General features: G+C 44.3%; 3 protein-coding genes across 3 annotated transcripts in view; 1 reads left to right on the top strand and 2 right to left on the bottom strand.

Annotated features, from left to right (window-relative positions):
• Positions 1-210, bottom strand: part of LOC310872566 (major facilitator superfamily domain-containing protein 6-A-like) — a 72,262-nt gene extending 72,052 nt beyond the window's left edge. Inside the window, exon 1 of the mRNA XM_083784546.1 lies at positions 142-210. The gene's annotated coding sequence lies outside the window, so the exon portion shown is untranslated. The remainder of the gene's footprint in view (positions 1-141) is intronic.
• mtmr3 (myotubularin related protein 3) overlaps positions 1-27,752 on the top strand; it is a 401,420-nt gene that overhangs the window by 192,454 nt on the left and 181,214 nt on the right. The window lies entirely within an intron of this gene.
• On the bottom strand, positions 98-27,473 carry ccdc125 (coiled-coil domain containing 125; the record flags this gene model as incomplete). The annotated part of the gene is made up of 14 exons (XM_083783471.1): positions 27,387-27,473; positions 23,273-23,401; positions 21,193-21,429; positions 19,296-19,354; positions 18,519-18,605; positions 16,084-16,161; positions 8,494-8,579; positions 7,918-8,000; positions 7,615-7,730; positions 6,924-7,028; positions 5,765-5,924; positions 3,072-3,178; positions 781-929; positions 98-425 (listed from the first exon to the last, which is right to left on the bottom strand). The coding sequence occupies exons 2-14, from the start codon at positions 23,394-23,396 to the stop codon at positions 98-100; spliced, it is 1,719 nt and encodes a 572-aa protein (XP_083639597.1). The 5' UTR covers positions 23,397-23,401; positions 27,387-27,473.

Raw genomic sequence — 27,752 nt, 5'->3', positions numbered from 1 at the left:
TGACCATGAAGTTAATTCGGTCGTCAATGCTGTGCATCTCTAGCATTGTCACAAGCACAGTTCCTTCTAGGTTGGATTGGCTTCGGAACGGAGGGTGTTATGGACAGATGCAGATGCTGCTTGGACTCTGAGCGCTGGTACCTGGAATCACAGGCCGTCTCGGGGAGCTGTAGATGTTCTTGTAGATGAGATTCAGACGCACTGGGTTGAGGCTGGCAGTGTAGAAGAGATTCAGACGCACTGGGCGGAGGCTGGCAGTGTAGATGAGATTCAGACGCACTGGGCGGAGGCTGGCAGTGTAGATGAGATTCAGACGCACTGGGCGGAGGCTGGCAGTGTAGATGAGATTCAGACGCACTGGGCGGAGGCTGGCTGTGTAGATGAGATTCAGACGCACTGGGCGGAGGCTTGCAGTGTACACAATCCTGTAGATGAGGTTCAGACAAGGTTATTATAGTTAAACATGACGAAATTATGGGGAAAAAAAGGGGATTTATTTTTTATTTTTTAAGCAGAGCTATGTAACTTTCCTCTTCTAGCCTGGATTTGAACCCGGTTTGCTGCACAAATAGACACGTTTGTAGATCTATTTTAGAATTTAGTTCTGACCTTTTTGAATACCTGATATTACAATAAAAACACTAATAAAAACTACATTAAAAACAAGTTCGCAAGATTAATCGAAACTAAACTGAAATTAAAGGAAAATAAATAAATAAATAAAAACAATATTGCAAAACAATTGCCAAACAAATTTATATCATGACCTTGGGTTCGGACACACTGGGCTTGCAGTGTAGGTGAGATTCGGGCTTGCGGTGGTGAGCGTGTTCGTGGGGCTGCAGTCTTCTCTCTAGCTCATCAGTGCTGCGTGCTAGCATCAAGCTAACCTTCCTCTGGTGGGCTAGGGCCTCCTCTTTGTCGTTGAGCTAAAGAAAGACAGACAGACAGACAGACAGACAGACAGACAACACCAAAGAGGTTTTGCTTTGAGTCAAATGATGCCAATACAACTAAAACACTGATCGAAAGCCAATGTTAGCCAATTAGGATGGGAGGCATACTATCATCCGACAGAGCATTGCTCCGAAGGAGCAATGCTCCGAGGTGCGCTGCGGGTCGGGAGAGGGTTGCGGTTAGGTTTAGGTGTCTGCCCCGGGGGAGGTTAGGGTGAGGGAGGAGGTAGGTTGTCGTTCGGACCAATGCTCCGTCGGATGAAAGTACTGCACTCAATTAGGATGGAATATGAAATATCAAAATGTGGCATCGACCGGGTTAACTGTGCCGGAGATTAGACGGACGGACGGACGCACGCACGCATGCACACACACAAACAAAAGACTAAAGCTAAATGAAAACTATTCAAGAGACTATGACTTAAACTAAGGCCCCTTTTCCACTATGGGGTGGAACCAGAACTATCCAGAACCTGAACCTATTTTTTTTAGTTCTGGGTTTGTTTCCACAGCGCACAGCGCGGTACGGCACGGTTTCAGACCAGGTTCTCAGAACCTTTTTTCGGCCCTGCTTTTGAGGTAGTACTAACCCTGAGTTCTGGGAACCTATGGGCGGGGCCAGCAGCGCTGCTGCTCTCGATTGGTCGAGCTGAGGTGACAGCACTCTGAGCACTGAGGAGACCGGAGCGAGGAGAAAGAAGCGCACACAACACAACAGCGCACATTTTAAACTCCTAAGTGCGACACAGCGACAGCGGACACACATAAAAATAACCTGGAAAAGCACACAGAAACACTATGGCCACGAGAGAGGGAGAGACAGAGCTTGTGTGTGCGTGAGGGAGAGAGAGAGAGAGAGCCATAAAGCTGTCGCGACGAGTTGTTTGCTTGCAGTTGTTGTTCTACACTACAGCTAACAGCTAGGCTAACTGCAGATGTGTGTGTGTGCGTGTGCGTGTGTGTGTATGTGTTTGCGTGCGTGTATGTGTTTGCGTGCGTGTGCTCGCGCGCGAGAGCGCCATATAATCTATTCTAAATTGCCAGAACAGAATTTTCTTTCTTTTTCAGGGCAAGGCATTAGGCATATCATTACTAGAAATGTGCTGTACACAATACTACACATTGGAAGAATTAAATTCAACTAGCACAACGGTTAAATGATTTGTATTTGCACATTTCTTGATATTGACATTACAACTGGACTGGATGTTATGGCACAATTTGCTCAATCTGCTCAAGAGGCACTATAATTGCAACCCACACAATGTTAAATGCTATATTCAAAAGGTGGGTTATCATTTATCATATGAGCTATAGCCTATATGATATATATTTTTCTCTTGCAGTTTAAGCAAAATATTGTAGACAGGTAAAGGTTGGAGAACAACTGGTCGAATGCATTTAAAACGGGTGTTTTACTGTTGTCCCACTCCCCACATGGAAAGGAAATCCATATCGGCAAATATAGCCTATATATAATGTATGCTGCATATATCCATGTTCATATAAACTACAGTATGTGCATAATAGTATATCTATTATGTATAGGAAATATATGTGACAGCTGTGGCATGTGGCTGCCACAGCTGTGGCACATGTGGCATATAAAAATATGTTCATATTATTGGTTTAAAAAAGTACAATAAAGCAAATAAATTTGAAAATAGACAATCTACAAGCTCACGTGTCTCATCGAGCTTGTAGTTTGTCTATTTTCAAATGGCCGAAATGTATTTAAGTACAATACTATATACAGCTACTTTCCACCACTGTTGAATAATAACCAGTCATTATTTAAACATGAATATCTCTGTATTCCGGGACCCCCCCGGCCGTGCCAAGGGGGAGGGGCCCTGCAGGCCGAGCTACTCAGCAGTGGGGGAATGGGGGGGGGGGGGGGGGGGGGCAGACTTAACAGGTTCTGGGTTCTGGTTATATGGAAACGGAAGCAGAACTTGGTTCTGGAACTACACATGGTTCTTGGTAGTTCTGGGTCCTGGAAAGTTCTGGTTCTGGTTCTGGTTCCACCCCATAGTGGAAAAGGGGCCTAAATGTGCTGCCAAAAACAACAGTGATATCAGTGTCTGAAGCATTGAAGCATTAAAGCAGCCATACCAGGTCCAGTAGCTTGTGCAAAATGTCCGCAGGCTCATCAGACAACTGGAGCTGAGTGCTGGACGGCAAAAGCTCTCGCAGCTTCTGGACCACAATCCTGTGAGCACCTGGAATGAACACAGAGAAGAAGATTAACTTCTGAACATGGAGAAGAAACACCAAATGCCTTGACAGGAGCTTTCTCCTATCAGCTATAACAACATGGAACAGCCTCCTGTGGTTGTTGGAGACATTGAATCAAGCAGTGTTCACGCCTTCAAGAGGCTGAACAAACAGAAAAAAGCCTGGTCACAACCTAAGACAGAGAGAAAAGCCTGGTCAAAACCTAAGACAGAGAGAAAGGCCTGGTCACAACCTAAGGCAGAGAGAAAGGCCTGGTCACAACCTAAGACAGAGAGAAAGGCCTGGTTACAACCTAAGGCAGAGAGAAAGGCCTGGTCACAACCTAAGACAGAGAGAAAAGCCTGGTGACAACCTAAGGCAGAGAGAAAAGCCTGGTCACAACCTAAGACAGAGAGAAAAGCCTGGTCACAACCTAAGACAGAGAGAAAAGCCTGGTCACAACCTAAGGCAGAGAGAAAAGCCTGGTGACAACCTAAGACAGAGAGAAAAGCCTGGTTACAACCTAAGACAGAGAGAAAGGCCTGGTCACAACCTAAGACAGAGAGAAAGGCCTGGTTACAACCTAAGACAGAGAGAAAGGCCTGGTCACAACCTAAGACAGAGAGAAAAGCCTGGTCACAACCTAAGACAGAGAGAAAAGCCTGGTTACAACCTAAGGCAGAGAGAAAAGCCTGGTGACAACCTAAGGCAGAGAGAAAAGCCTGGTCACAACCTAAGACAGAGAGAAAAGCCTGGTCACAACCTAAGGCAGAGAGAAAGGTTGGTCACAACCTAAGAAAGAGAGAAAAGCCTGGTCACAACCTAAGACAGAGAGAAAAGCCTGGTCACAACCTAAGACAGAGAGAAAAGCCTGGTCACAACCTAAGACAGAGAGAAAAGCCTGGTCACAACCTAAGACAGAGAGAAAAGCCTGGTCACAACTAGGGTTGGGATTCGTTAGGATTTTAACGGTTCCGGATCCTTCCCGGATCCCTCTTAACGGTTCCGGTTCCTAACGGTTCCCTTAACGGATCCTAATATTATTTTTTTCCCCGTTTTTCTGACATAGATTATGCTTATATTATAACTAACCTAACCAAGTACATAATAAACACAAATTAATTAATTAAATTATTGAAAATGCACTTTACAATTATGAGGTGGCACTATTATTTAAACTTCACCACCACCACCAGCAGCAGCTATAGGCATCACAACAATATCATTGTTGCAATTTGTACTGTATATTGCAATTTGTACTGTATATTAAATATACAGTACACAATAATGATATTGTTGTAGTGACAAATGTTGTCTTTAATGTTCAAATAAATTTAATATGAAGGACCCCTTACCCTAATGGAAACAAGCCATAGTGCTTTCTTGGATTATAGCAGACCTTGTATTGAACTGTAGGCTACGTTCCTGTGCTTTTGTTCTGAAAATTGTTTATAAAGTAATCAATCTATGGCGGTATATGCACCTAAACGCTGGGCTCTCAACAGCCACGCAATTAATTTAGAGACAAATTAAAAGCACGTTAGTAGTTTTTATTTTCCATTACGTTACTAGCCTGGGGAAAGTAAACCAGCCTTGCATCAGATCGTCCCCCGCTGGCTGTGGTGGAGCTGCGGGGAGAGCAGGCACGGCTTTCCGCATGGCTCTCAAACGCGATGTGTAGGCATATTGATTTTGAGATGTTTCCTCTATGTTCACGTGGTACAAGTTGCAACAACCTTTGCTAGCAACTCTCGCATTTATTGCACTTTGCATGCTCACTGCTCAGCCTCAGTCATTTCCCTCTCTGTTAACCACACTTTGGCGACATACTGTCCCACTCGCTCCACAGCGGTCGCTGAATGCACAGAACAGTGGGCGTATCCTCCCCGACCCCACTCACTCATGTAGGTGGGGTGACTTCACCCCAGGCTCTGCTTGCATGCAGGCACAGACACAGCGGAGCTAAATGACAACTGATGAGATCCGTTTGGGGAACCGTTAATAAAAAAACGATGGAACCGGCTCCGGATCCGCAATGTCGGAACCGGGTCTGAAATGGACCCGGTTCCGAATCCCAACCCTAGTCACAACCTAAGGCAGAGAGAAAAGCTTGGTCAAAACCTAAGACAGAGAGAAGAGCCTGGTCACAACCTAAGACAGAGAGAAAAGCCTGGTCAGAACCTAAGACAGAGAGAAAAGCCTGGTCATAACCTAAGACAGAGAGAAAAGCCTGGTCAGAACCTAAGACAGAGAGAAAAGCCTGGTCACAACCTAAGGTATCGGCGGAAGTGTCGGGGCAGTTTAGAGACCAGGATTACTGCACATAATTTGAGAATTGTGGACAAAATCCTATCCAACGATAACGCTACTCTTTAGTTTTGGGTCAGCGAGTCTAAATGTCATCAAATGGTTGTCCGTGCAGCTCAAATGCTGAAAAAAATAATGATCCTTGATATAAAAAAAAGGTTGAAAACCACTGATTCAACAGGACGAGCCCAGACTTGTCAAAAAGCCCACTAGTCAAACTGTTTCACAGGACGAGGCCAGACTTGTCAAAAAGCCCACTAGTCAAACTGTTTCACGGAACTTGCCTTCTGACTTGCGCGAGGGGCGGGACTTGATCCTTTCTGCGGCGTCCGCGGCTCGAAGCAGGAAGTGGTCATTGCGCTTCCTGAGCTGCTGCTCGAAGGCGATGCGGAACGCGTCCGCCATCATCAGAGCTTCCTCGTTCCTCCTGCGCTGGGAGTCTAGCTGTGCACGCACGCACGCACGCATGCACAATATAGAACTGTTTAACACTTATTTTAGCAAAATAAATATCACTTACACCACCTTTAATTTAAATGAAACATGTTCGTTCGGATATATCTATATATTTCAACAACAATAATAATTGAAAATATACTGTAGCTGTTATAAGTTATAAGTGTGGAACTATAGTGGCCCTCTGGAGTGAGTGTGGAAATATAGTGGCACTCTGGAGTGAGTGTGGAACTACAGTGGCCCTCTGGAGTGAGTGTGGAACTATAGTGGTCCTCTGGAGTGAGTGTGGAACTACAGTGGCCCTCTGGAGTGAGTGTGGAACTATAGTGGCCCTCTGGAGTGAGTGTGGAACTACAGTGGCCCTCTGGAGTGAGTGTGGAACTATAGTGGCCCTCTGGAGTGAGTGTGGAACTATAGTGGCCCTCTGGAGTGAGTGTGGAACTATAGTGGCCCTCTGGAGTGAGTGTGGAAATATAGTGGCACTCTGGAGTGAGTGTGGAACTATAGTGGCCCTCTGGAGTGAGTGTGGAAATATAGTGGCACTCTGGAGTGAGTGTGGAACTACAGTGGCCCTCTGGAGTGAGTGTGTAACTATAGTGGTCCTCTGGAGTGAGTGTGTAACTACAGTGGCCCTCTGGAGTGAGTGTGGAACTATAGTGGCCCTCTGGAGTGAGTGTGGAACTACAGTGGCCCTCTGGAGTGAGTGTGGAACTATAGTGGCCCTCTGGAGTGAGTGTGGAACTATAGTGGCCCTCTGGAGTGAGTGTGGAACTATAGTGGCCCTCTGGAGTGAGTGTGGAACTATAGTGGCCCTCTGGAGTGAGTGTAGTGGCATTCTGGAATGAGTGTGGAACTATAGTGGCCCTCTGGAGTGAGTGTGGAACTATAGTGGCCCTCTGGAGTGAGTGTGGAACTATAGTGGCCCTCTGGAGTGTGAGTGGAACTACAGTGGCTTAAAAGGTTGAGTGAATCACTGAGTTCCATTACCTCGTGTCGGAGCTGGAGGACGTGTTTCCTGCTGGAGGCGGCGGTGCGCGCACACAGACACGGCTCCCTGGCCCCGGGACACTGACACGCCCCCAGGACCCCCAGCTATGGGACAGACAGTCACAGGACAATGTTAAATTACACTGACACGCCCCCAGGACCCCCCGGGCTATGGGACAGACAGTCACAGGGACAACGTTAACCCATTTAGACCTGAGGACGATTCTACAAAAACGTCTTCAAAAACCTGTTTCAGTGTCAGTGTCCCCCTGGAACTCTCTCAAGGACCCCTGGGGGTCCCCGGACCTCGCTTTGGGAACCACTGTCCTAGGCATCCTCCGTGTGTAATTATGAAGACGTGAGGACACGGCTTTTAGCGTCAATAAATTATGGCTGTAAATGTCGATCATCCACTTCTGTCGATTTATACGACTTCGATATTTTAAATAGTTTCTTTCTGGGTCATTAACAAGATTATCGTTTAAGAATCACCGTGAAAACTTATTATATTATAAGTATTTCATACTTTAAGTTGTGCAGAAATATGGGAAATAGCCGAGCTATAAGACCACAGCGTATACGGTGTTTCCACGCATTGTGAGATTTATAGATCTGCTGATTTCGCTGGTCTCTCTCTCTCTCTCTCTACGCACGCACGCACGCGCACACGCATGCACACGCACACACACACCTCCAGGACGGTCACCTCTCGTCCTCTGCCACATGGTGGTGTTGTGCTTCCCTGAAAGGCCTTCTGCTCTCCGACGCTCAGCATGGACAGAAGCTCCAGACACTGTTGGTTCAGAGCTGCACGCACGCACACACACGCACGCACGGACACACACACACGCACGCACGCACGCACGCACGCACGCACACATGCACACGCACAAATTAATCTGTGTCAGGGAGGACTCCAAAAAAGAGAAGATTGTAAACAATGCTCATAATTCTGTGTTTGTGTTTCATGTCTGTGATGTAATGAAGAACTTACCCGCATTCTCTGCTCTCAGCTCCTGCACCTCCCTCGCTCTCCCCCCGAGACTGTCACTCAAAGCCCTGTTCTCCATGCAAACCCTGCACGCACGCACGCACGCACGCACGCACACACACACACACACACACACACACACACACACACACACACACACACACACACACACACACACACACACACACACACACACACACACACACACACACACACACACACACACACACACACACACACACACACACACACACACACACACACACACACACACACACACACACACACACACACATTTTACACTTGGTTGCATGCTTAAAATAGCAGATCTACAAGCTGTGTGTGTAAAATCAGTCATTACGACGGCATCAATGCCCGCCAAAATACATTTTAGTCGACAAAATCAGCCGTAGATTTAGTCGACTAAAATCTTATGATATTTAGTCGACTAAAACACTAAGACATTCCTAAAATGTAACTAAAAGGAAAACTATTCAAAAGACTATGACTAAAACTAAAATCAAAAATGTGCTGCCATAAACAACACTGTGGTGTAAACCATGATAAATAAAGTCCCACCTGTCATATTTCTGCTGCCAGGACTGCTCAAAGGTCTTCATCTGCACCTGGTTGAAGGTGACCTCCCACTGCAAGCCGTTCACCTCCTAGAAGGACAAGGAGTGGTCGAGTCAAAGGAACGCCACAGATCAGTGCTTTTCAACTAGAGATGTCCCGATACTGTATCGGTATCGGAAAAGTATCGGATCGGCCCTCACAGGGGTAATAAGGGGTTGACACTATGGCAGGTAAATAAAATGTTGGGCATGTGGAGTTTGCTTTGGAGTTGCCCAAACGGCAAGTGCACATTTGAGTGAGGAGTCTGCTATAAGCACAACACGAGATATATAGCTAGATAGCTATAAACACAACACGAGATATATAGCTAGCTAGATAGCTATAAACACAACACAAGATATATAGCTAGATAGCTACAGTGGAGTCCCATAAGTTTGTTCCTCAATCTCAAAATGGAACTGAAGAGAACCCATAGGTTTTGTTAGACACACCCACAGACACACCCCCAGATTCTCAGCCACACCCACAGGTTTATTTTAATATGTGGGGTGGCTATTCAACCACTGTGCTGTCAAAACCCCTAATTGGCCTAATTGGAATCACTGTCAATCACTGATCAGTCAGCACCTGGTGGCAATCACTGATTGGGGAGAGGCACAGAAAACAGGAAGTGTTTGTTCAGTATGAAGTAGGGGGGCAGTCAGACAGATATTTTGTGAAGCCACAAGGAAATCGGGATTTCCTGAAAGTTCATATAATGGCCTGTTGTGGCGCTGTCAGTGGACCCAGAAAAACCCATAGCCCCATAGAAGTCCATGTATTTGGGCCCAACTTCACCTAGACTGTATTACCTTAATAAACATGGTCATGAATACTTTCTGCTTCCAGTCACTAGTTTAAAGTCTCATTTCTAATGTCATAATATTCTTTTTGGAAAATTATGGTCCCATTTATTAAAAGAATTACCATAAAGTCACGCATGTTCTGAGGGGTGTGGCTACCGTTACAGTCTATGATCGGGATTCCCCTCCCACTCGAGTCAAAATAAAAACCAACGGAGAAGAAGGGGGGAAGTCCCGCCTTGTTGTCTGGGCCAGCCAATGGTCAGCTGGGCTAAAACGGATCTAGAAAGATGGCGACTTACAATACAAGGACTGACAGGCCTCATTTTACGTTCATGTTAGACCCGGGGAACCCTTTGTCCGTATTTTTTTACAGTCTATGGTATGAAGGCAGCAGCAGTGGTGAACACTGCATGGAGAGAACAGCAGAACTAAAAGACTGTCCAAAACATTGGAGCTGGGAAGACCGAAACCTGTCAAGCCATCAAGGGGAATGCCACTGGTGCGTTAAGTGTTTCTGCAGTTATTTATGTTTTTGTGCTGCTAGGCCACATTTAACTGCTGTAATTATGTTTGATTTAAGTTGCATAATATATTTAAGTTGCTTAGTCGAATTAAGTCTTTAAGTCTTTAATTGAAGATAATGAGTTAAAACAACCTGTTTATTTGGATTACTGAAGTGACTAGTGCTTCAGTGCTGTATGTTACATTAGTAACCATGGTTATTCAAGTGAAATGAGTGAATTTCAGTTATTGTTTTTTGTTTGATTGACCTTACATAGTTAATGACAGCTTGTATTTTGTTTTTGTCTTTTTCTCTGTTTAAGGTTTTCAACCTATACCTAAATGCCAACACCTACTGTACTTACCTGTACCACTAATTTCAAGTAAAAACAAACAAAAGAGGAAAGAAGTTGTCTTTTTGAGTTGACCACAGTTCCCCCTGTCGGCTAAGCGGTTTTTCAAGTTTGGGCAAAAAGGTTTCTGAAAACCTTGACAGTTGAAAACCAACAGCGTGCCAGCTTGTTGACCAAGAGGAACTCATCAGTCCAGCAACAGGACAGAAAGGCTTCAGAAAGTCCAGCAGAGGGAGCTGATGAGAAGTGTCACAAACAACTGAAGCACCTGTGGAAAAAGTTCAACTTCCAAAATAAACAAACAACCTGGAAGGAAAAACATCTCACTGATCAAAATGGCGGAGGATGTTCTTGGCAAAACAGTTGATCAGTTAAAGAAGGATAGGACTGTAGCCAAGAGCTGCTTCACAAGGCGGGCCAACTACCTCAACAGGAAAGCAGATACTTTATATGAGTCAGAGCTCAGAGAAGAATACACAAAGTTATCTGCTGATGCACGGAGGGTCATTGAAATTAATGATGATTTCAGGACTGGCCTACTGGCAGAGATTGAAGCCAAGGACACAGATGGTGAAGACGCACAACTTGACGAAGATCAGGAAACAAGCCTGGAGAAGGTCGTGAGTGACTGTGAGGAAAGATTGGATGAAGTAAAAAGGCTTGTCAAAAACAACATCTAGGCCAAGTATGGACAAGATGTGATGGAGGCTGCATTCAAAGCAGCTGGAAAAGCGAGTCAAGATGGATACAACATACCTGTGGAAAGCATCAACTGCGAAAGCTTTGAAGTCCATCTACTCGTAATGGAGAGGCTCATCAAAGAGGCATCTAAAGCTTTATCTGACTGGGAGCCATGGATCCCCACAGCAGAAGCCAGTGTCTTCAAGAAGGAGATTAAGAACATGAGAAGTGTCAGCAACGAGCTCGACTTGAGAAAAGCTGATTTTTGCCAGAGCACGAAGACTTGAATTTGAAGATCAAGTATCAGCACCAGTTGATGTGAAACCAGGTATGACAAGACATTTCATGCCGCTTGTGAAAATGAAGCCAACTAAACTGCCTACATTTAGTGGCTGCAAAAGGGAGTTCCACCGCTGGAAAAAAGACTGGGAGAGCCGACTGGGTCACAAGAGGTCAAAAAGGTCCAGCTCCTTGACAGCGTGGATGAGAAGATGGCCAAAGACCTGAGACTGTCTACCTACAATACAGCTGATGACATATTTAGAGTGCTGGAAAACAGGTATGGAAACAAGTCTACAATTGCTATTGAAATAATTGAAGAGCTGGAGAAAATCCCACCGGTGAGAGGAAACCAGCCAAGGAAAGTAGTAGACCTTATTCAGACAGTAGAGAAAGCCCTCTCCGACCTGACAGACTTAGGAAATACTGGGGCCCTCATAAGAACCCACTCGTGGTGAAGTCCATTGAGAGCAAGCTTCCTGATTTTGTGAAGAAAGACTGGCTTGTCTTCATGGTTGATGCCAATAATAATGTCACTCAAGATAACCATTTTGACATGCTGCTCACATTCCTAAAGAAGCAGGAGGATATCTATGAGAGATTGGACCACCTGAAGATAAATCAGACAAATCAGAAGATAAAGCAGACAGCAAATTCAACAAGAAATATGCCTCCACCAGAACCACAAAGAAAGATGACACCGACGGTGGGTGTATTATCTGTGGAGAAGAGAGGCATAAAGAAAATTCAAGAAATTCAAAGCACTGTAGCTGTCAGAAAAGGAGACGGCTGTTAAGAAGATTGGTGCAGGCAGGAAATGCTTGGAGTGCCATAAGAATGATGATTACTGTAAAGATCATTTCCTTTGACTGCAGAAGGGAAGGCTCGTCAGATCACCACTTCTTTCTCTGTCCAAACCCAAGAGGAGAAGCAAGGAGAGGCGACAACGAGAGGCCATGGAGAGACTGTAACAAGAACAAAAACAGCCTAACAGAGGAACACCATTTGATGATATTTAAAGGCCCATTATGTACTACTACTCGCCATATGAGCCACGGGCCACCATTTGATGAGATTTAGCGTCAATACTTTGTTAGCGTTGGATTTTGGCGACAGGACAATTGGATATGATTTTGTCCACAAGCTACGAGCTTGTAGATCTGCTATTTTTAAAAAATTGTGAAAATGTGGACGCAAATCTTTGAATATATATTCTTTCAGAGCGTCTTTGCTTCTGGGGGGAGTCGCTGAAACAACATATTTCCAGATGGGGGTCGGTGGTCAATTACAGTAGGCCTACATATAATTTTTGGGGTCCTTGACATGAAATATTGAGCACCACTCATATACTGTAGAAACAAAGGCATTTCAGAAAACTGTCACGATTTAGAAGACTTTCTTTTTAATTTCGACGTCAGGCCTAAATGGCTTAAACTCACTGTTCTGTAGATGTACAGTAGGCAGTGTAAACACACCAAAACAGTGTTACTGACGCTGTGAATCAGTCATTTGGTATCATCAAGCTAGGGCATGGCAGTTGCCGGGCCCTAGTGTTCAGATTTAACCCATTTAGACAAATGTTTTCTGTAAAACCCATGTTTCTATGTCAGTGGTTCTCAAACATTTTCATGTCAAGAATTATATGTAATTGGCTGCCAACACCCATCTGAAAAAATGTTGTTCCAGGGAACATTTGAGTTAAAAACGTTGAAATATAAGATTTGCGCCACATTTTCATGATTTAAAAAAAAATGCAGACCTACAAGCTCGTAGCGCGGCACTCGGTGCCGCGCTATGAGCTTGTAGATCTGCTATTTTCCAACAGCTAAAGTATAACAATGTTTAAAACACCAAAACGGGTTCCCGTCCTAAATGAATCTCAAATTCTGTTATTTTATACATATTGTCCCCTACTCTGAACTGTTTTAGCAGATGAATCTGCAATCGACGCCCGTCCATCTACACGTGACAACGTGTCAATCATTTAGATAAATAAGCCTTTTTTCTTCTTTTTTTAAGATATTTTTTGCGGCTTATGCCTTTTATTGGTTTTTGAAGGGACAGACAGTAGGCTGACAGGAAACGGGAGAGAGATGGGGGAATGACATGCAGTAAAGGCCGTGTCGGGCTCGGGAGTCGAACCCGCGGGACACTGCGACTGGATTACCAGTCGGGTGCCCAGACGGTTACGCCACCGCCTGGGCCGATAAATAAGCCTTTTATTGTATATAATGCAACCATTCATTTAAAATCCACTCCCAGCATGCGCATCTCTGTTTTGGGAATGTCATACTAGGCGAACATTTTCAAAGCATTTTCACTTTGTTATAGTTGATCTTCAAGCTCTCAACGTGTTGCTTGGCGACGCCTTGAGAGCTTGTAGATCCACTCGTTTTGCTATTTTACAAAATGGTGCTATGGTAACGTATTTCTTTTTGTTTTCTTTCTGAAACTATACGCCTCTGCCTGTGAATCATACTTATCATCCTCATACATTTTCTTTTATATATATAAATTTTATCCCACGATTTTGTAACCCATTTTTCACCCGTGTCAATTATCTAATGTGATCCTGGGCTCTACACACCCTCCACCAACCTGGGGAGAGCAACAGACTTGAACTCATGCTTCCTTCATGCATGAGTGTCCTTCCCTGGTTGGACGTAGCGCGTGGAAGGAACACGTTATTCAAACCAGTTCCTTTCCCCTCCATCAGGCGCCCCGGCTGGCCAGGGGGAGGCAGTTTAGAGACCATGATTACTGCATGTTTTTTGTGAGGGTACCTACCCTAGAGGACACGGGGAGAACATGTGAGGGTACATACCCTAGGGGACACGGGGAGAACATGTGAGGGTACCTACCCTAGGGGACACGGGGAGAACATGTGAGGGTACATACCCTAGGGGACACGGGGAGAACATGCAAACTCCACACAGAAAGGCCCTTTCGCCAACCCCTGTGAATCCTACTTCTAATGACTGCACACAGTGTCAGCTGTGTCTGGAGGATGCTGTCACTTGAACAGTTCAACGTTAGCCCCAGGGCTGTTAGCCAGAGACTGACGAAGGCATGCTAATGTAAACAACACGCCCAGACACTGTAGTTTGAACAGCCCTGGAGGTGCATGAGTCTCACCTGTGGTACACTTTTATTAACCCAGGCCTGACATTGACATTTTAAAAATGTCTTCTAAAGCCTGACAGTTTTCTGAAAAACCTGTGTTTCTAGTAGTAGCTCAATATTTCATGTCAAGGACCCCAGAAACTATATGTAATTGGCCGCCGACCCCCCCATCTGAAAATGTTGTTCCAGGGACCCCCCCCCCCCCAGAAGCAAAGCTTTGACTATTTGAGTTGAGTTCAAATAGTTCGCTCTGAAAGAATATATATTCAAAGATTTGCACCACATGTTCACGACAAAATAGCAGATCTACACCGAGTGCCGCGCTATGAGCTTGTAGATCTGCTATTTTTCAATAGCCAATCCACAGGACTGCTTCGTCTCTATAGTCATGTCACATTCGTGAGCATGGAAGCGGTGCCGGCTTTGTGTAAATGGTGATGCCCCCCAACCCAATTTTTTAAAAGATCACACCCCTGTGAAATGAGTGAGACATTTAGTGCAGAAGCTACTCGATGGTGAATTAGTATTGTAACATTCTCCTTGGCTTTGACTGCTTCAGTTCAGACAGAACATCGGACATATATACACCTTGGCGTGGTGGAAGGAGGTGGTGGGGGGGGATCTTTGCCTTTTTTCCGTTGCTCGTTATGCAGGCCACTGACTAGCTCTGGTCCATAGAGCTCTAGTCTAATGCGTTGCATTTAGAGCTATGGACCTGAGCTAGCCACTGACTAATATATCCAGCCAGGTCGGTCATTCGTATTGCGCTGCTCACACGCTTTTGTAAGCGAGGTGCTAAGCAAGGGTTGTTTTTGTTTTGGTATATCAATCAATCCGTCCACTCCATGTGCGTGCGCACGTGCACTCTTTGCGTGCACGGCTGCTTGCTGTTTCACCCACGTTTCGGTAAAAGTTATATCAAGTGATGTTTTAACATTACAAACTTTCTAAATAACTTTAGTATTCAACGTGTCGGGGTCCTAGCAACTCCTTCTGTCTTCTGTGCTACCATGCTATCCTGCTGCGTTCGCTCCGCTGCTGACAGGGAAGAGAAGAGAACTGAGCAGCAACACAGGGAGGGGTGGGGCGGTGGGAGCAAAGGGGACAGATCTTTAAATGAACGCCACATTGAGCCTCGACACGTTGTTAGCTTGTAGCTCTGCTCTTTTTGGCGAACGACACCGCCGTTCAGAAATATAAATGTAGGTATAGAACCGCGACTATAGAATGTGCACTTGCTGTAGAGCCTTGTCTTTATCACGATTTAATTGTCAAATCCTGTAGTCGCACCTGTGCTACAAATTAAATTTTACAACTTGCACGGTGATATTTTTAGTAGCAAATGCGAGCACCTAGTCGCACTGTCGAGCCCTGTACATAAGGCGGTCCCTTATTGGCCAAGCGCTCCCACCAACATGTGATTGGTTAGCCGATTTGCTCCCTTCAATGTCAATGGCCTTTAATGTTTTGATGTTTAATTTACATCATATTTAGCGGAATTCTGACGTAATTTCTCCCTCCATTGTCAACTGTATTGCACTTCACTTCACTTGCACTTTTCTTTTCCTGTTTTTTGTCTTTTCTTGCACTATAGATGTTTGTTTATGTCCTGTGTATGTAAGAATGTGAGTGCTCTGAGCAAAACAATTTTCATTGTATGTATACTCTGTATCTATACAAATGACAAATAAACCTGAACCTGAACCAATGGCAAATCTTGAGACGTGTGGGGACAAAAGCTGTATATACTGTAGGATTGGCTAGCTCCCCTTAAAAAAATAAAAATGAAGTGTATATGGCACCTCACTGACCTTCTCCAAAGCCTTGGCTCTCTCTTCACTCTTCTGCAGAAGGTTCTTGGTGTGACCGGTGGCTTTGTCAAGGATGGCCTGCAAACAGGATAGGACAACAGACACGGGACAACAGACACGGGACAACAGACATGGGACAACAGACACGGGACAACAGACATGGGACAACAGACATGGGACAACAGACATGTGACAACAGGACATGGGACAACAGACAGGGGACAACAGACATGGGACAACAGGACATGGGACAACAGACATGTGACAACAGGACATGGGACAACAGACAGGGGACAACAGACATGTGACAACAGGACATGGGACAACATACAGGGGACAACAGACATGGGACAACAGGACATGGGACAACAGACATGGGACAACAGACATGGGACAACAGGACATGGGACAACAGACATGGGACAACAGACATGGGACAACAGGATAGGACAACAGACATGGGACAACAGGATAGGACAACAGACATGGGACAACAGACACGGGACAACAGACACGGGACAACAGACACGGGACAACATACATGGGACAACAGACATGGGACAACAGACACGGGACAACAGACATGGGACAACAGACACGGGACAACAGACATGGGACAACAGACACGGGACAACAGACACGGGACAACAGGCTGGATTTACACTGAAGCTTTAGATCACCACAACTAGGGATGGAGCTCGTTAATTTGTATTGATAACGATCACCTTATCGATCAGGCTTATCGAGCCGGGTTCTTATCGAGCCCACTATCGAGCATTTTCTATTATTTTGTGGAAAGATGGGAGACAATACATTCTGAACAGAACCAGTATCTTTTACTAGGGCCTTCAAATACAGTCCTTTTCTAACAAACGGAAGGCAATTGACCTTTTTACCAATAAAATAATATTAAAGGAACTGTTAAACACTTTAATTGCCCGGGGTTATTTAATCCATTAAATTATAGCGCCCAGTCGATTTATAGCAACAGAGCACACCGGATGTTTCCGGATGTGGCTGTAGCAGCTAGATGTACCCAAAACAACGGAAGGTAAGAATAAATCTATTGCGACCTGCGACTGGACAGCGGAGGGCCGTCTAACACAGGATATTTTTTTTATAATTAGACGGGATGATTTAGATCGCGAGTGGCAGGGGTAACTTCAAACATTTTAATCATCGAAGACACCAGTCCTTTTTTCTGGTGACTGATGTTGTCCTTCTAATTATGTGTCCTTCATGTCCTGGAGGAGGTTCATTTCCAAACAGAATTATTAAAAATAAATTAAAACAGTAAATACAAAAACACGCCCCCCCCCCTCACGTATTAGAAGGACAATATCAATCACCAGAAAATAGGACAGGTGTTTTGTTGTTATGTTTAAAACTCATTCAGTGCCACAGGATGCCTTTTAAAATGGAGTTTGAAGTTACAATGGGTTTGTAAAGGAAGGGGCGGGGCAGCTAAACTGAACATCAAATATCTAGTAAATACTGAATCAAGAAACTTAAAACACTGTCTAAGGTGTTGAGTAGACGATGAAATGATCAAATGCTCTCTTTTTTTTAAGTGAAATATTCCTTATTATGCTTTTGGATTAAGATAAGTACAGGTTTCCTCCTTAGAAGGACTGGTAGTCAATAGTCATGTCAATGATTCATTGCTTAGACAAATTTGCACTTCATGACAAGATAATGGCTTGTAGATTTATCTATAAATGGCACGCCCCCAAAAATACACTGTACAGAGGCCAGGGTGAAAGTGGACAAAAATACACTGTAATGAGGCCAGGGTGAAAGTGGACAAAAATACACTGTACAGAGGCCAGGGTGAAAGTGGACAAAAAGACACTGTACAGAGGCCAGGGTGAAAGTGGACAAAAATACACTGTACAGAGGCCAGGGTGAAAGTGGACAAAAAGACACTGTACAGAGGCCAGGGTGAAAGTGGACAAAAAGACACTGTACAGAGGCCAGGGTGAAAGTGGACAAAAAGACACTGTACAGAGGCCAGGGTGAAAGTGGACAAAAAGACACTGTACAGAGGCCAGGGTGAAAGTGGACAAAAAGACACTGTACAGAGGCCAGGGTGAAAGTGGACAGCAGTCAATCGGGGAGGCTTGCTCAAGGACACTATCTCTGGGGGAGCTCGGGATCGAACCGGGAGCCTTGCCGTTTTCCCATCCGGTCGTTCTACCATGCAGCTACAGTTCTACCAGCTACCCCTGAGCCGCTGTGTGTGTGTGTGTGTGTGTGTGTGTGTGTGTGTGTGTGTGTGTGTGTGTGTGTGTGTGTGTGTGTGTGTGTGTGTGTGTGTGTGTGTGTGTGTGTGTGTGTGTGTGTGTGTGTGTGTGTGTGTGTGTGTGTGTGTGTGTGTGCGTGCGTGCGTGCGTGCGTGCGTGCGTGCGTGCGTGCGTGTGTGTGTGTGTGGTCACCTGTCCCTGGAGTATTTTCAGAGCCTCGTATTTGCCCTCCAGGTAACGCCGCGTCACTTCGAGCTCACAGCGCAGGAGCTCAGACTCCTGCAGTGGCACGCACGCACGCACGCACATACGCGCACACACACACACACACACACACACACACACACACAGGGAAGGCCAAAGAGAACAAGTCAAATATTTGCCTAGACAAACGGACCGTTAAACCACTTGACGGCTTTGCCTCGGAGGTCAAACTAGGCCAGGGTTTCTCAAAGTGGGGACCGGGGACCCCCTAGGGGTCCTTGATGGAGTTCCAGGGGGTCCCCAGCTAAATGAATGGACCCTTATGGGTTTGTACACATGGAACCAAATAGACATTAACGGGTCCATTTGGATCCATTTGTACACTCTCAGGAGTTAAATTAACATTTTAAAAGGGATAGAAATGCCATTAAATGGGGGTCCGTAGACTAATGCATGTCAAACTGGGGGTCCTTGAAATGGAATGGGTCGAGAATCACTGCTAGAGCTGTAAAAATCTGCTCTTATGGGTGGTCCCTGGCATATCTTTTCAAACGGGGGGTCCACAGGCTAATTAGTGTCAATTTGGGGGTCCTTGAAATGAAAAGGTTTGTGGACCACTGACTTAGATGACCTGAGTTGCACTGTACTTGCACTGTTTCTTAGCTATTATGGGGGCTATTTCTGCCTTTATTTTGATAGTGTACAGTGTACACTGTACACTGTACACTGTACAGCAAGCTGACAGGGAATGGGGGCTTTCTGTACCTCGGTCACTTCCTGGAGTCTTGTCCTCAGCTCGTCCTTTGAGAGGTCAGCCGTGGACTCTACATGACGGAGGACACACGTTAACCCATTCAGAACGGGGACCCCATTTGGTGTTTCAAGCATTATGTTATACTTTAGGCTATTGAACGATTGTAGATCTGCTATTTTTGGAAAGATCATGAAAATGTGGTGCAAATCACCACTGACATAGAAACATGAGGTTTTTCAGAAGTGATTTAGAAGACATTTGTAGAATCGTCCTCAGGTCTAAACGGGTAAAGAAAATACTGGACAATATCAACATTATATGGATACATGGTGATGTGAGACCCTTTGGAAACAAGCTATAATATCATCATTATATAAATATATGGTAAATGTTGCATTTATATAGCGCCTTTATCCAAGGCGCTTTACATTCACCCATTCACACACACATTCACACACCGATGGCGGCAGAAACCATGCAAGGCACCAACCAGCACATCAGGAGTCAATTAGGGGTTCAGAGTCTTGCTCAAGGACACTTCGACACTAACTCTGGGGGAACCCAGGTTCGAACTGCAGGGAACCTTGTGGTTACCATCCAGCCACTCTACCCCTGAGCCACCGCCGCTGGTGATGCGAGACCCTTTGGAAACAAGCTATAATATCAACATTATATGGACACATGGTGATGTGAGACCCTTTGGAAACAAGCTATAATATCAACCTTATATGGACACATAGTGATGTGAGACCCTTTGGAAACAAGCCTTGGGCTTTATGTGTCAGCTGTTCTTTAACCGTTTACAACTGGCCATACTCTAAAATAACTAGAAGTGACATGGAAAGGAAGCGTGCGTGGTGTGCGTACGTGCGTGTGTGTGTGTGTGTGTGTGTGTGTGTGTGTGTGTGTGTGTGTGTGTGTGTGTGTGTGTGTGTGCGTGCGTGTGTGCGTGCGTGCGTGTCTGTCCGTGTGTGACAGATGTGTGGCCTTTTGTCTGCTGGCCTCTCCTCTCCCACCAAAGTCAACAGTGTGAGTCAACAGAGCACACGGAACACACTGACCACAGCACTGATGCTGTGTTCTCACAGGCACTAACACCACGTACCGTAGGTTAGCCTCGGCCAAACGCCTGTTGTTTTCGTCAACTAAAACTAAGGCAAAAAAAAATGTTTGTCGACTGACGAAAACTAAACGGAAACTAAACGGAAACTATATGAAAACTAAGCTATGGTGACTAAAACTAAGACCAAATATACTGACAATTTCGTCAACAAATAAAAACTGTACTAAAGACATCCAGTATAAGTCATTTTACACTTGGTTGCAAGTGTAAAAACAGTCATTACAACGGCATCAAGGCCCACCAAAATACATTTTAGTCACATATTATGATATTTAGTCGACAAAAACTAGACTAACTCTAAAACATTCCAGTGTTGAATTTGACAGCAATTTTTTGTCATATTCTCTTGAATAGTTTTCATTTGAATAGTCACATTTTGGTCACCTGGAATGTTTTAGTGTTTTAGTCGACTAAATATACGATTTTAGTAGACTAAATCTAAAGTTGATTCAGTCGACTAAAATGTATTTTGTCGGGCCTTGATGCCGTCGTAATGACTGATTTTACACTTGGTGAAAATAGCCGATCTACAAGCTCACGCGTTGTAGATCGGTATAATGACTTATACTGGATCTCTTGTGCACTAGTCCCTTCCTAACATTTTAGTCTAGTTTGTATTTGTTGACAAAATTGTCAACCTATTTAATCTTAGTTTTAGTCATCACCTAGCTTAGTTTTCACGTAGTTTCCGTTTAGTTTTCGTCAGTGGAAAAAAAGGTCGTTTTTTGTCATAGTAACAACACTAGTTTGAGGTGTATACTCGTGGTGGGCGGGTGTGATCTTACGCGTGCGCGTCAGTCTCCTCCAGGGGGCGCCACCCATCCTCTCCCCCTCCGGCGGGGGTCGACTGTACAGTCCGTTAGAGGAGGAGGAGGAGGGGGACCTCGAGGGGGGCCCCCCCTCGCTCCCCCCCTGCAGGCTCCCCCGCTTCAGGGGCCCCCCCGGCGGGGGCGGGGCCAGATCCTCTGCCCCGCTGGGGGCGTGGCTCCTGCTCTGCGTGACGGCGGCGCTCACAGGCAGCGCTGGAAAGTAACAAGAGTACATATACTTTATTACTACTCGCCTCGACTACTGCAATGTCCTCTACGCCGGCATCGCCCAAGTAGTCTACTGGACAGTTCATGAACTTAGAAGATGAGATTAAAGGGATATTTCACTTAAAAAAAAACTTTTGGTCATTTTAACTGCCCCGCCCCCTTGCTATACAAACCCATTATAACTTAAAACTCCATTTTAACCATGATAGATTCATCATTTTTCTGTTGAATGATATTGTTCTTCTAATACGTGAGGGGGCCATGGTTTGTCATTTACTGTTTTCATTTATTTGTAATAATTATTTTGGTAGAGAACCTCCTGCTGCCCTGCAGCTTCAGCTGCAGCTCCTCCTCGCAACATCAAAAATAATTATTACAAATAAATTAAAACAGTAAATGACAAACCACGGCCCCCTCACGTATTAGAAGGACATTGCCACCTTGCATACCCCCCAGCACCAGGAAATGTGTGTCCCCCAGCACCAGAAAAGAGCCAAAGGAGATCCTATACTTTCAATGGGACGAAAATAGGACCTTCTTTGGCTCTTTTCTCTGAAACTACAGTACGAGCGCAGTCCGTGGTGATGATGATCGGATCTGATTTGTGATTTCTCATCGCATTGCACATGACATATTAACGTTTCTGGTGACAGATAAACAGTGTGAGCTAATGCTAACATAATTAGTTTCGTACAATGGCGGTCTCCGAGCTGGTGAAAGTGAAAGTGACCATATTTGGACAAAAACCTGCCCTTGGCAAGGCTTACCTGCCCTTTACTGCCTGCAACAACAATTGTCAGTACTTTTACTTCTACTCCACTACATCTCAGAGGCAAATATTGAAACTAGTAAACTACTTCTACTTCTAACGAGTATTTCTACACTGCAGTAAAAAAATGTCTTCTAAATCATGACAGTTTTCTGAAAAACCTGTGTTTCTATATCTCAGTGGTGCTCAATATTTCATATCAACGACCCCAAAAATATATGTAATTGGCCGCCGACCACCATCTGAAAATATGTTGTTCCAGGGACCCCCCAGAAGAAAATATTTGAGTTAAATATATTCACCGTGTTCATTCTGTGTGGGCAGTGGGCACTGAGCAGAATACAAAACTCTGATGCTGGCATTCAAAGCAACCAAAGTTATGCCCCCCCCATATCTTGCAGTATGATTGAACCCTACAAACCCTCCCGCGAGCTCAGATCAGACAACGCAGGGAAACTGGAAGCTCCACACGTCCCAAACTCTTCTCCTTTTTGGCTCCAAAACTATGGAATGCACTTCCCATTACAATCAGAACTGCAGCCTCACTCCCAATCTTCCACCGTAGTCTGAAAACCCACCTTTTCAGACTCCATCATGGCCCGTAGCACTCGGCCTAGCCCCTTAGATAGCACTTTATGTAGACTTAGATAGCATTTTATACAGACTTATAGCATGTTACGTAGACAGCACTAGAATTGCAGTCATAGCACTTTAGACTTTATAGTATAGTATAGTATAGTATAGTATAGATAATCCACTGTTACGTTCTTAGCTTACGCATGTTTCATGACAACTACTTTGTATGTATATGATGTATTGCCATGCTTTTTGTTCTTGCTTAATTTAAATCGCTCTGGATTAAGATAGTCTGCTAAATGCCTAAATTGTAAATTGTAATTGTAATATATGTTAAAAAATGTGCACGTTTTCACAATTTTCCAAAAAAGGCAGATCAAGTGCCGCACTACGAGCTTGTAGATCTGCTATATTTCAACAGCTATGCTTAAAACACCAAAAGGGGTTCCCGTCCAGAATGGGTTAAGTAAGGAATGTGCGTACTCTTTCCACCGCAGACTGGCGTCAGCCTGGCGGTCCCGTCGCCCAGGTCTCCTCCTCCCGCCATGTCGTCCTCCACCAGGGGGCGCTGCCAGCCTTCCTCCTCCTGGTCCCTGCACCCCTGCATGATCTCTGGAAGAAAACAATGCGCTCCACGTTAACACATTTGAGGGTATGATCCTCTCCCTTCAGAAACTGGGCCGCAGGGCAGTATTCCAACATGATAATGAGCCCAAACACTCCTCCAGTGCTGGAAAGTAATAGTGGTTAGACAAAAGGCCCAATTTGGACACGGGTGGTATGTCCTTAGAGCTTCAGCTCCGTTGCAGCAAGCCAGTCCAGTGTGTCATCGTCTAGGTCAATTAAGCCACGATCACCATTCGGTGGCCGGTATGTGGGGCAGCTGCTGGTCAGCACGTGTTCCACAGTCTGTATTGGGTCCCCACATTCGCAGTGGTCACTGTCAGAGAGACCCCATTTTAAGGGTGTTGCTCACATTGTGGTGTTGCCAGCAGTTTGGAATTAATGGCTGTGTTTTTTTGTTATTTTGAGGGGGAAATAAAAATCTACACTGATATCCAAGCTGTACACTGTCTTTACATTGTATCAAAGTGTCATTTCTTCAGTGTAATGAAATATTTGCAGAAATGTACTCACTTTTGTGAGATACGGTATTATTATACATTTTCATTTTTGAGCACAAAATGCATTTTGAGAACCCACAAATGTTCCGCGTGTGCGTAAAGTTGAATACCCCTGCCTAAAAACCCTATCATTTGTGTTTGTGTTTACACATATACTTCTGTCAGACCCTCAAAGCTGGACATATGAGTGAGGGGCTAACGCCCCTCAAAAATAGCCCATCTATAAGCTCGCACAACGCTCCTGTGCCGACACAGATCAGCTAATTAACATTTCAATTTATTTATTTGAGTCCACGTTTATAAAATATACAGAGACTATACTGCGTCGCAGTCCCTCCCCCTTTCAGAACAACGAGTGGCCCAGGAAATGAATCTCAATGCATTTTCCTCATAGACTTTTCAGAAAGTATTTATTTAAAGACCTTTCAAGCGTCGTACGAAGCCAACTCGAGTCGTGACAAATCATGACAACACACACAATATTTTGGACCAAACTAATAATTACAAAGAAGAAAAAGAACAAAAAAAGTGTTGTAACCTGCCGTTTTTTTCTACTTTAAAATTCTTTGTTTGGCCCGAAAAGTTTAGTTTGTTGTTTTGTTTGTTGTCATGATTTGTCACGACAAGAGTTGGCTTCGTACGACGCTTAAAAGGTCTTTAAATAAATACTTTCTGAAAAGTCTATGAGGAAAATGCATTGAGATTCATTTCCTGGGCCACTCGTTCTGAAAGGGGGAGGGACTGCAACGCTCTATACCTGTTACTTATTCAGTATTTTAGCTGTGACGTGAGCGCCCCCTCCTGAGATACTTCCGGGTCCTACTTTTGTGTCGCTTTTGTGTCCCCATGGAGTTATACTGTGACGCTCCGTCGGACTAAATCTGAGACGAAAACAACCACGAAAGTCTCATTTTACCGCTTTCCTCGCAACAACAAAGCTGCGCTGCTCTCCAAAATCTGGCTGTGACAGGCCGTCTGCCCCACATGGAATACTATCACCATTTTATTTGATTGTGTCAACTAAATCCTCATTAATGCAAACTAGATTCAACATACTCAAGCCTGCACACATTCTAAATATGCCCCAGAAATATTTTACAGAGCAAATGGACTGTTGCCACCTTCAATAATAATGATAATAATAGTCTTTATTGTCTCCACATCATATATTTTTGTTGTCATGGACACTTGTACAAAACATTAATAATTCTACTCGAGTTGGAAGCATTAAGACCCATTTTAACCCTCTATGGCTTCCTTTCTGAAAAATAAGGTCAATTTAAAAAGATTCACGCGTTTAGATATTCTATTTACAATGGGATGCGGACGGGAGCTGGTGCCACTTGGACCCGGACGTAACGTAGCACTACAAAATGACGTCGGACTTAAATACTGAATAGAGCGTCGCAGTCCCGCCCCCTTTCATGACGACGCCAGGCCCAGGAAATGATTCCCAATGCATTTTTCCCAGACATTTCAAAAAGTATTTATTTAAAGACGGTCTATATATACTGTAGACATTTAAACAACCGCTAATCAATGTCTAATCTAAGAATAGACTGTATTGTAAAAGAAAATCACACCTGTGTGAACTGAGTGGTGCAACTCCCCTCTCCCCCTGCCTCTCTCTCTCTCTCTGTAAACAGTGCAACACTATCTCTCTCTCTCTCTCTCTCTCTCTCTCTCTCTGTTTTAGGCACAACAGCGCCACTTTTGCCCCTACTGGTACTCTAAACATAGTCACATAGGTTAGGACGGACATTGCTGTTCCTTGGAGTGGTTGCACCACTCAAAAGAATCGCTCTGTAAAGAGCGTCTGATAAATGCCTAAAATTGTACATTGTAATTAGTGTGGTTGCCCAAAGGGCAACCAGACTCTAGTAACTGTAACACTTTCCGTATTATTATTATTTACCTGGAGTAAGACAAAGTTTGCCGCACTACTAGTCCCACAGTTTTGACTGTACGCACTTGAGCCATATGTCAAATTGACGATGGGAATCGTGTGCTTGTGATTTGCTAAGAGAAATGTTGTATAGTTTAATTGATATGAATTTATTAGTGAATTAAAATTTCCCATTGACATGAATGGGAAAATGCAAAAATTCACACTCAAGTATTTTTTCCTCGGAGACTGTAATCACTATAGTTACAAAACTTGGAGGAAAAATTCATACTTATCACTAAAATTATTTAACCTATAAGTTTATAATTTTATCGGTCGGCCTCATGGTGGCGCTATAACTTTACGTTTTGGCTTATAACTCTGGAACCGTAGGTCGTAAAATAAAAAATATTTTTTCCCTGGATTCCTTGAGTCATGACGCATCTCCCCACGCCCATTTCCGCCATGATAGATTTTCGGCCATTTTGAATTTTGTCCAAAACACACTTTTTGCTTTTCGCAAAATGTATTTTCTCCAAATCTCACAAAAATCTGTACACGTGATCTTTGGACCTTTCCGATGAAAACTCGAACGGCAGAACTTCGATAGTGCGTATCGTTCGGCCGCAATCGTCGTCCGAAGTTAGTGGGAGGGGCCCATTTTACAAAAAAATGCCGCAAATCACGAACGGAATGTCCAATCCATCCCAAATTTGAATCAGATGTCCGGGGTGGTTCAATCAACCAAGTTCTAAAAGCAATTCCATTTTCGTCCATAGGGGGCGCCGCAAATGCAAGAAATGTAACCGTTTGTCGCAAAAACATGAATTTCGGGGGTTAAATCCCCTCCAAATCACTTACGCATGATCACAGGGGTGACGCGACATTGTAATTGGCTGTCAACATTAGTGGGAGGGGCATATGTAAGCCACTGCGGCAACCACACTCTGCAATTTTTTTAAATTGCGAATTTTCTAGTTCTGACTGTAGGCCTACGTCTATCTACACACAATATTTAGCCTACTAATAAGGAACATTAATAAAATTTGTAATTATCCATCCTCAACGGTTTATACCTACTTATATGCTCTTTAAATATTTCTATCTATTCTTCTTCCCTTTGCAGAAAACTACATATAATAATAATTCCACACACATGTTACTGTTCAACCTGCACTGAATACATTAAAGTTGTGCTGTTCTGTAGTCCTTCTGAATATTCGGCTACTATAGCCTATAACTACTACAATAAACAAAAATAGATACACAAATAAAATTAAACTGTTTACTAAATTGTTATTAGTTTTACATCACTCGGTTTTGCCTCCATGCAGTTTGAAGTTCTACTCCAGCATGTAACATCTGTCATGTCTCATGACAACATGAAGCGACAGACAGACAGCCGCATCGGCGAGCGAGTTTAAAAGCAGTTTATAATAATAATAATAATAATAATAACATTAGCCCCAATCCTCAAATGAAGTTCTAAATGTGTCTCAGTGTATTCCTAATTTCCTATCCTGTATGTTTATTGTTTAACTTTAAAACCAACTCGAGGCATTTGATTTGACTGAAATGCAGTTCTTACCTTGGATCCAGTTAGCCTGCTGTCACACCCACGATGGAGACCTATCGAATTATGTTACTCCCAACAATTCGTCCTGGCGGTTTGTTTAGGTATGATTATGAAGTCACTTTATGACTCATATATCACTGTCTGAGAGTTGTTTACTGTTGGGGGGGGGGGGCGGGGGGGGTGTTTCCAAATAGGCCTATGGTGTTTTTAAACTCAAAACAGCCCAGTCCAGCGGCAGCGAGTCACTGTATTAGTTAGCTCACTAATTCCCTTGTGACGCAGCTGCTGCGTTGCTTTACCTGCGACTTTCACTTTAGACTAGAGACAGAGAGAGAGAGATGAATCAAACCGCAATAAATTAATAAATCCCCTTCTGAA

This window comes from Protomyctophum parallelum, assembly GCF_964188405.1.
Source record: "Protomyctophum parallelum genome assembly, chromosome: 15".
NCBI classification, from domain to species: Eukaryota; Metazoa; Chordata; class Actinopteri; order Myctophiformes; family Myctophidae; genus Protomyctophum; species Protomyctophum parallelum.
Note: the sequence above shows the minus strand (reverse complement) of the source record. Positions and strands in the feature narration are given on the sequence as shown.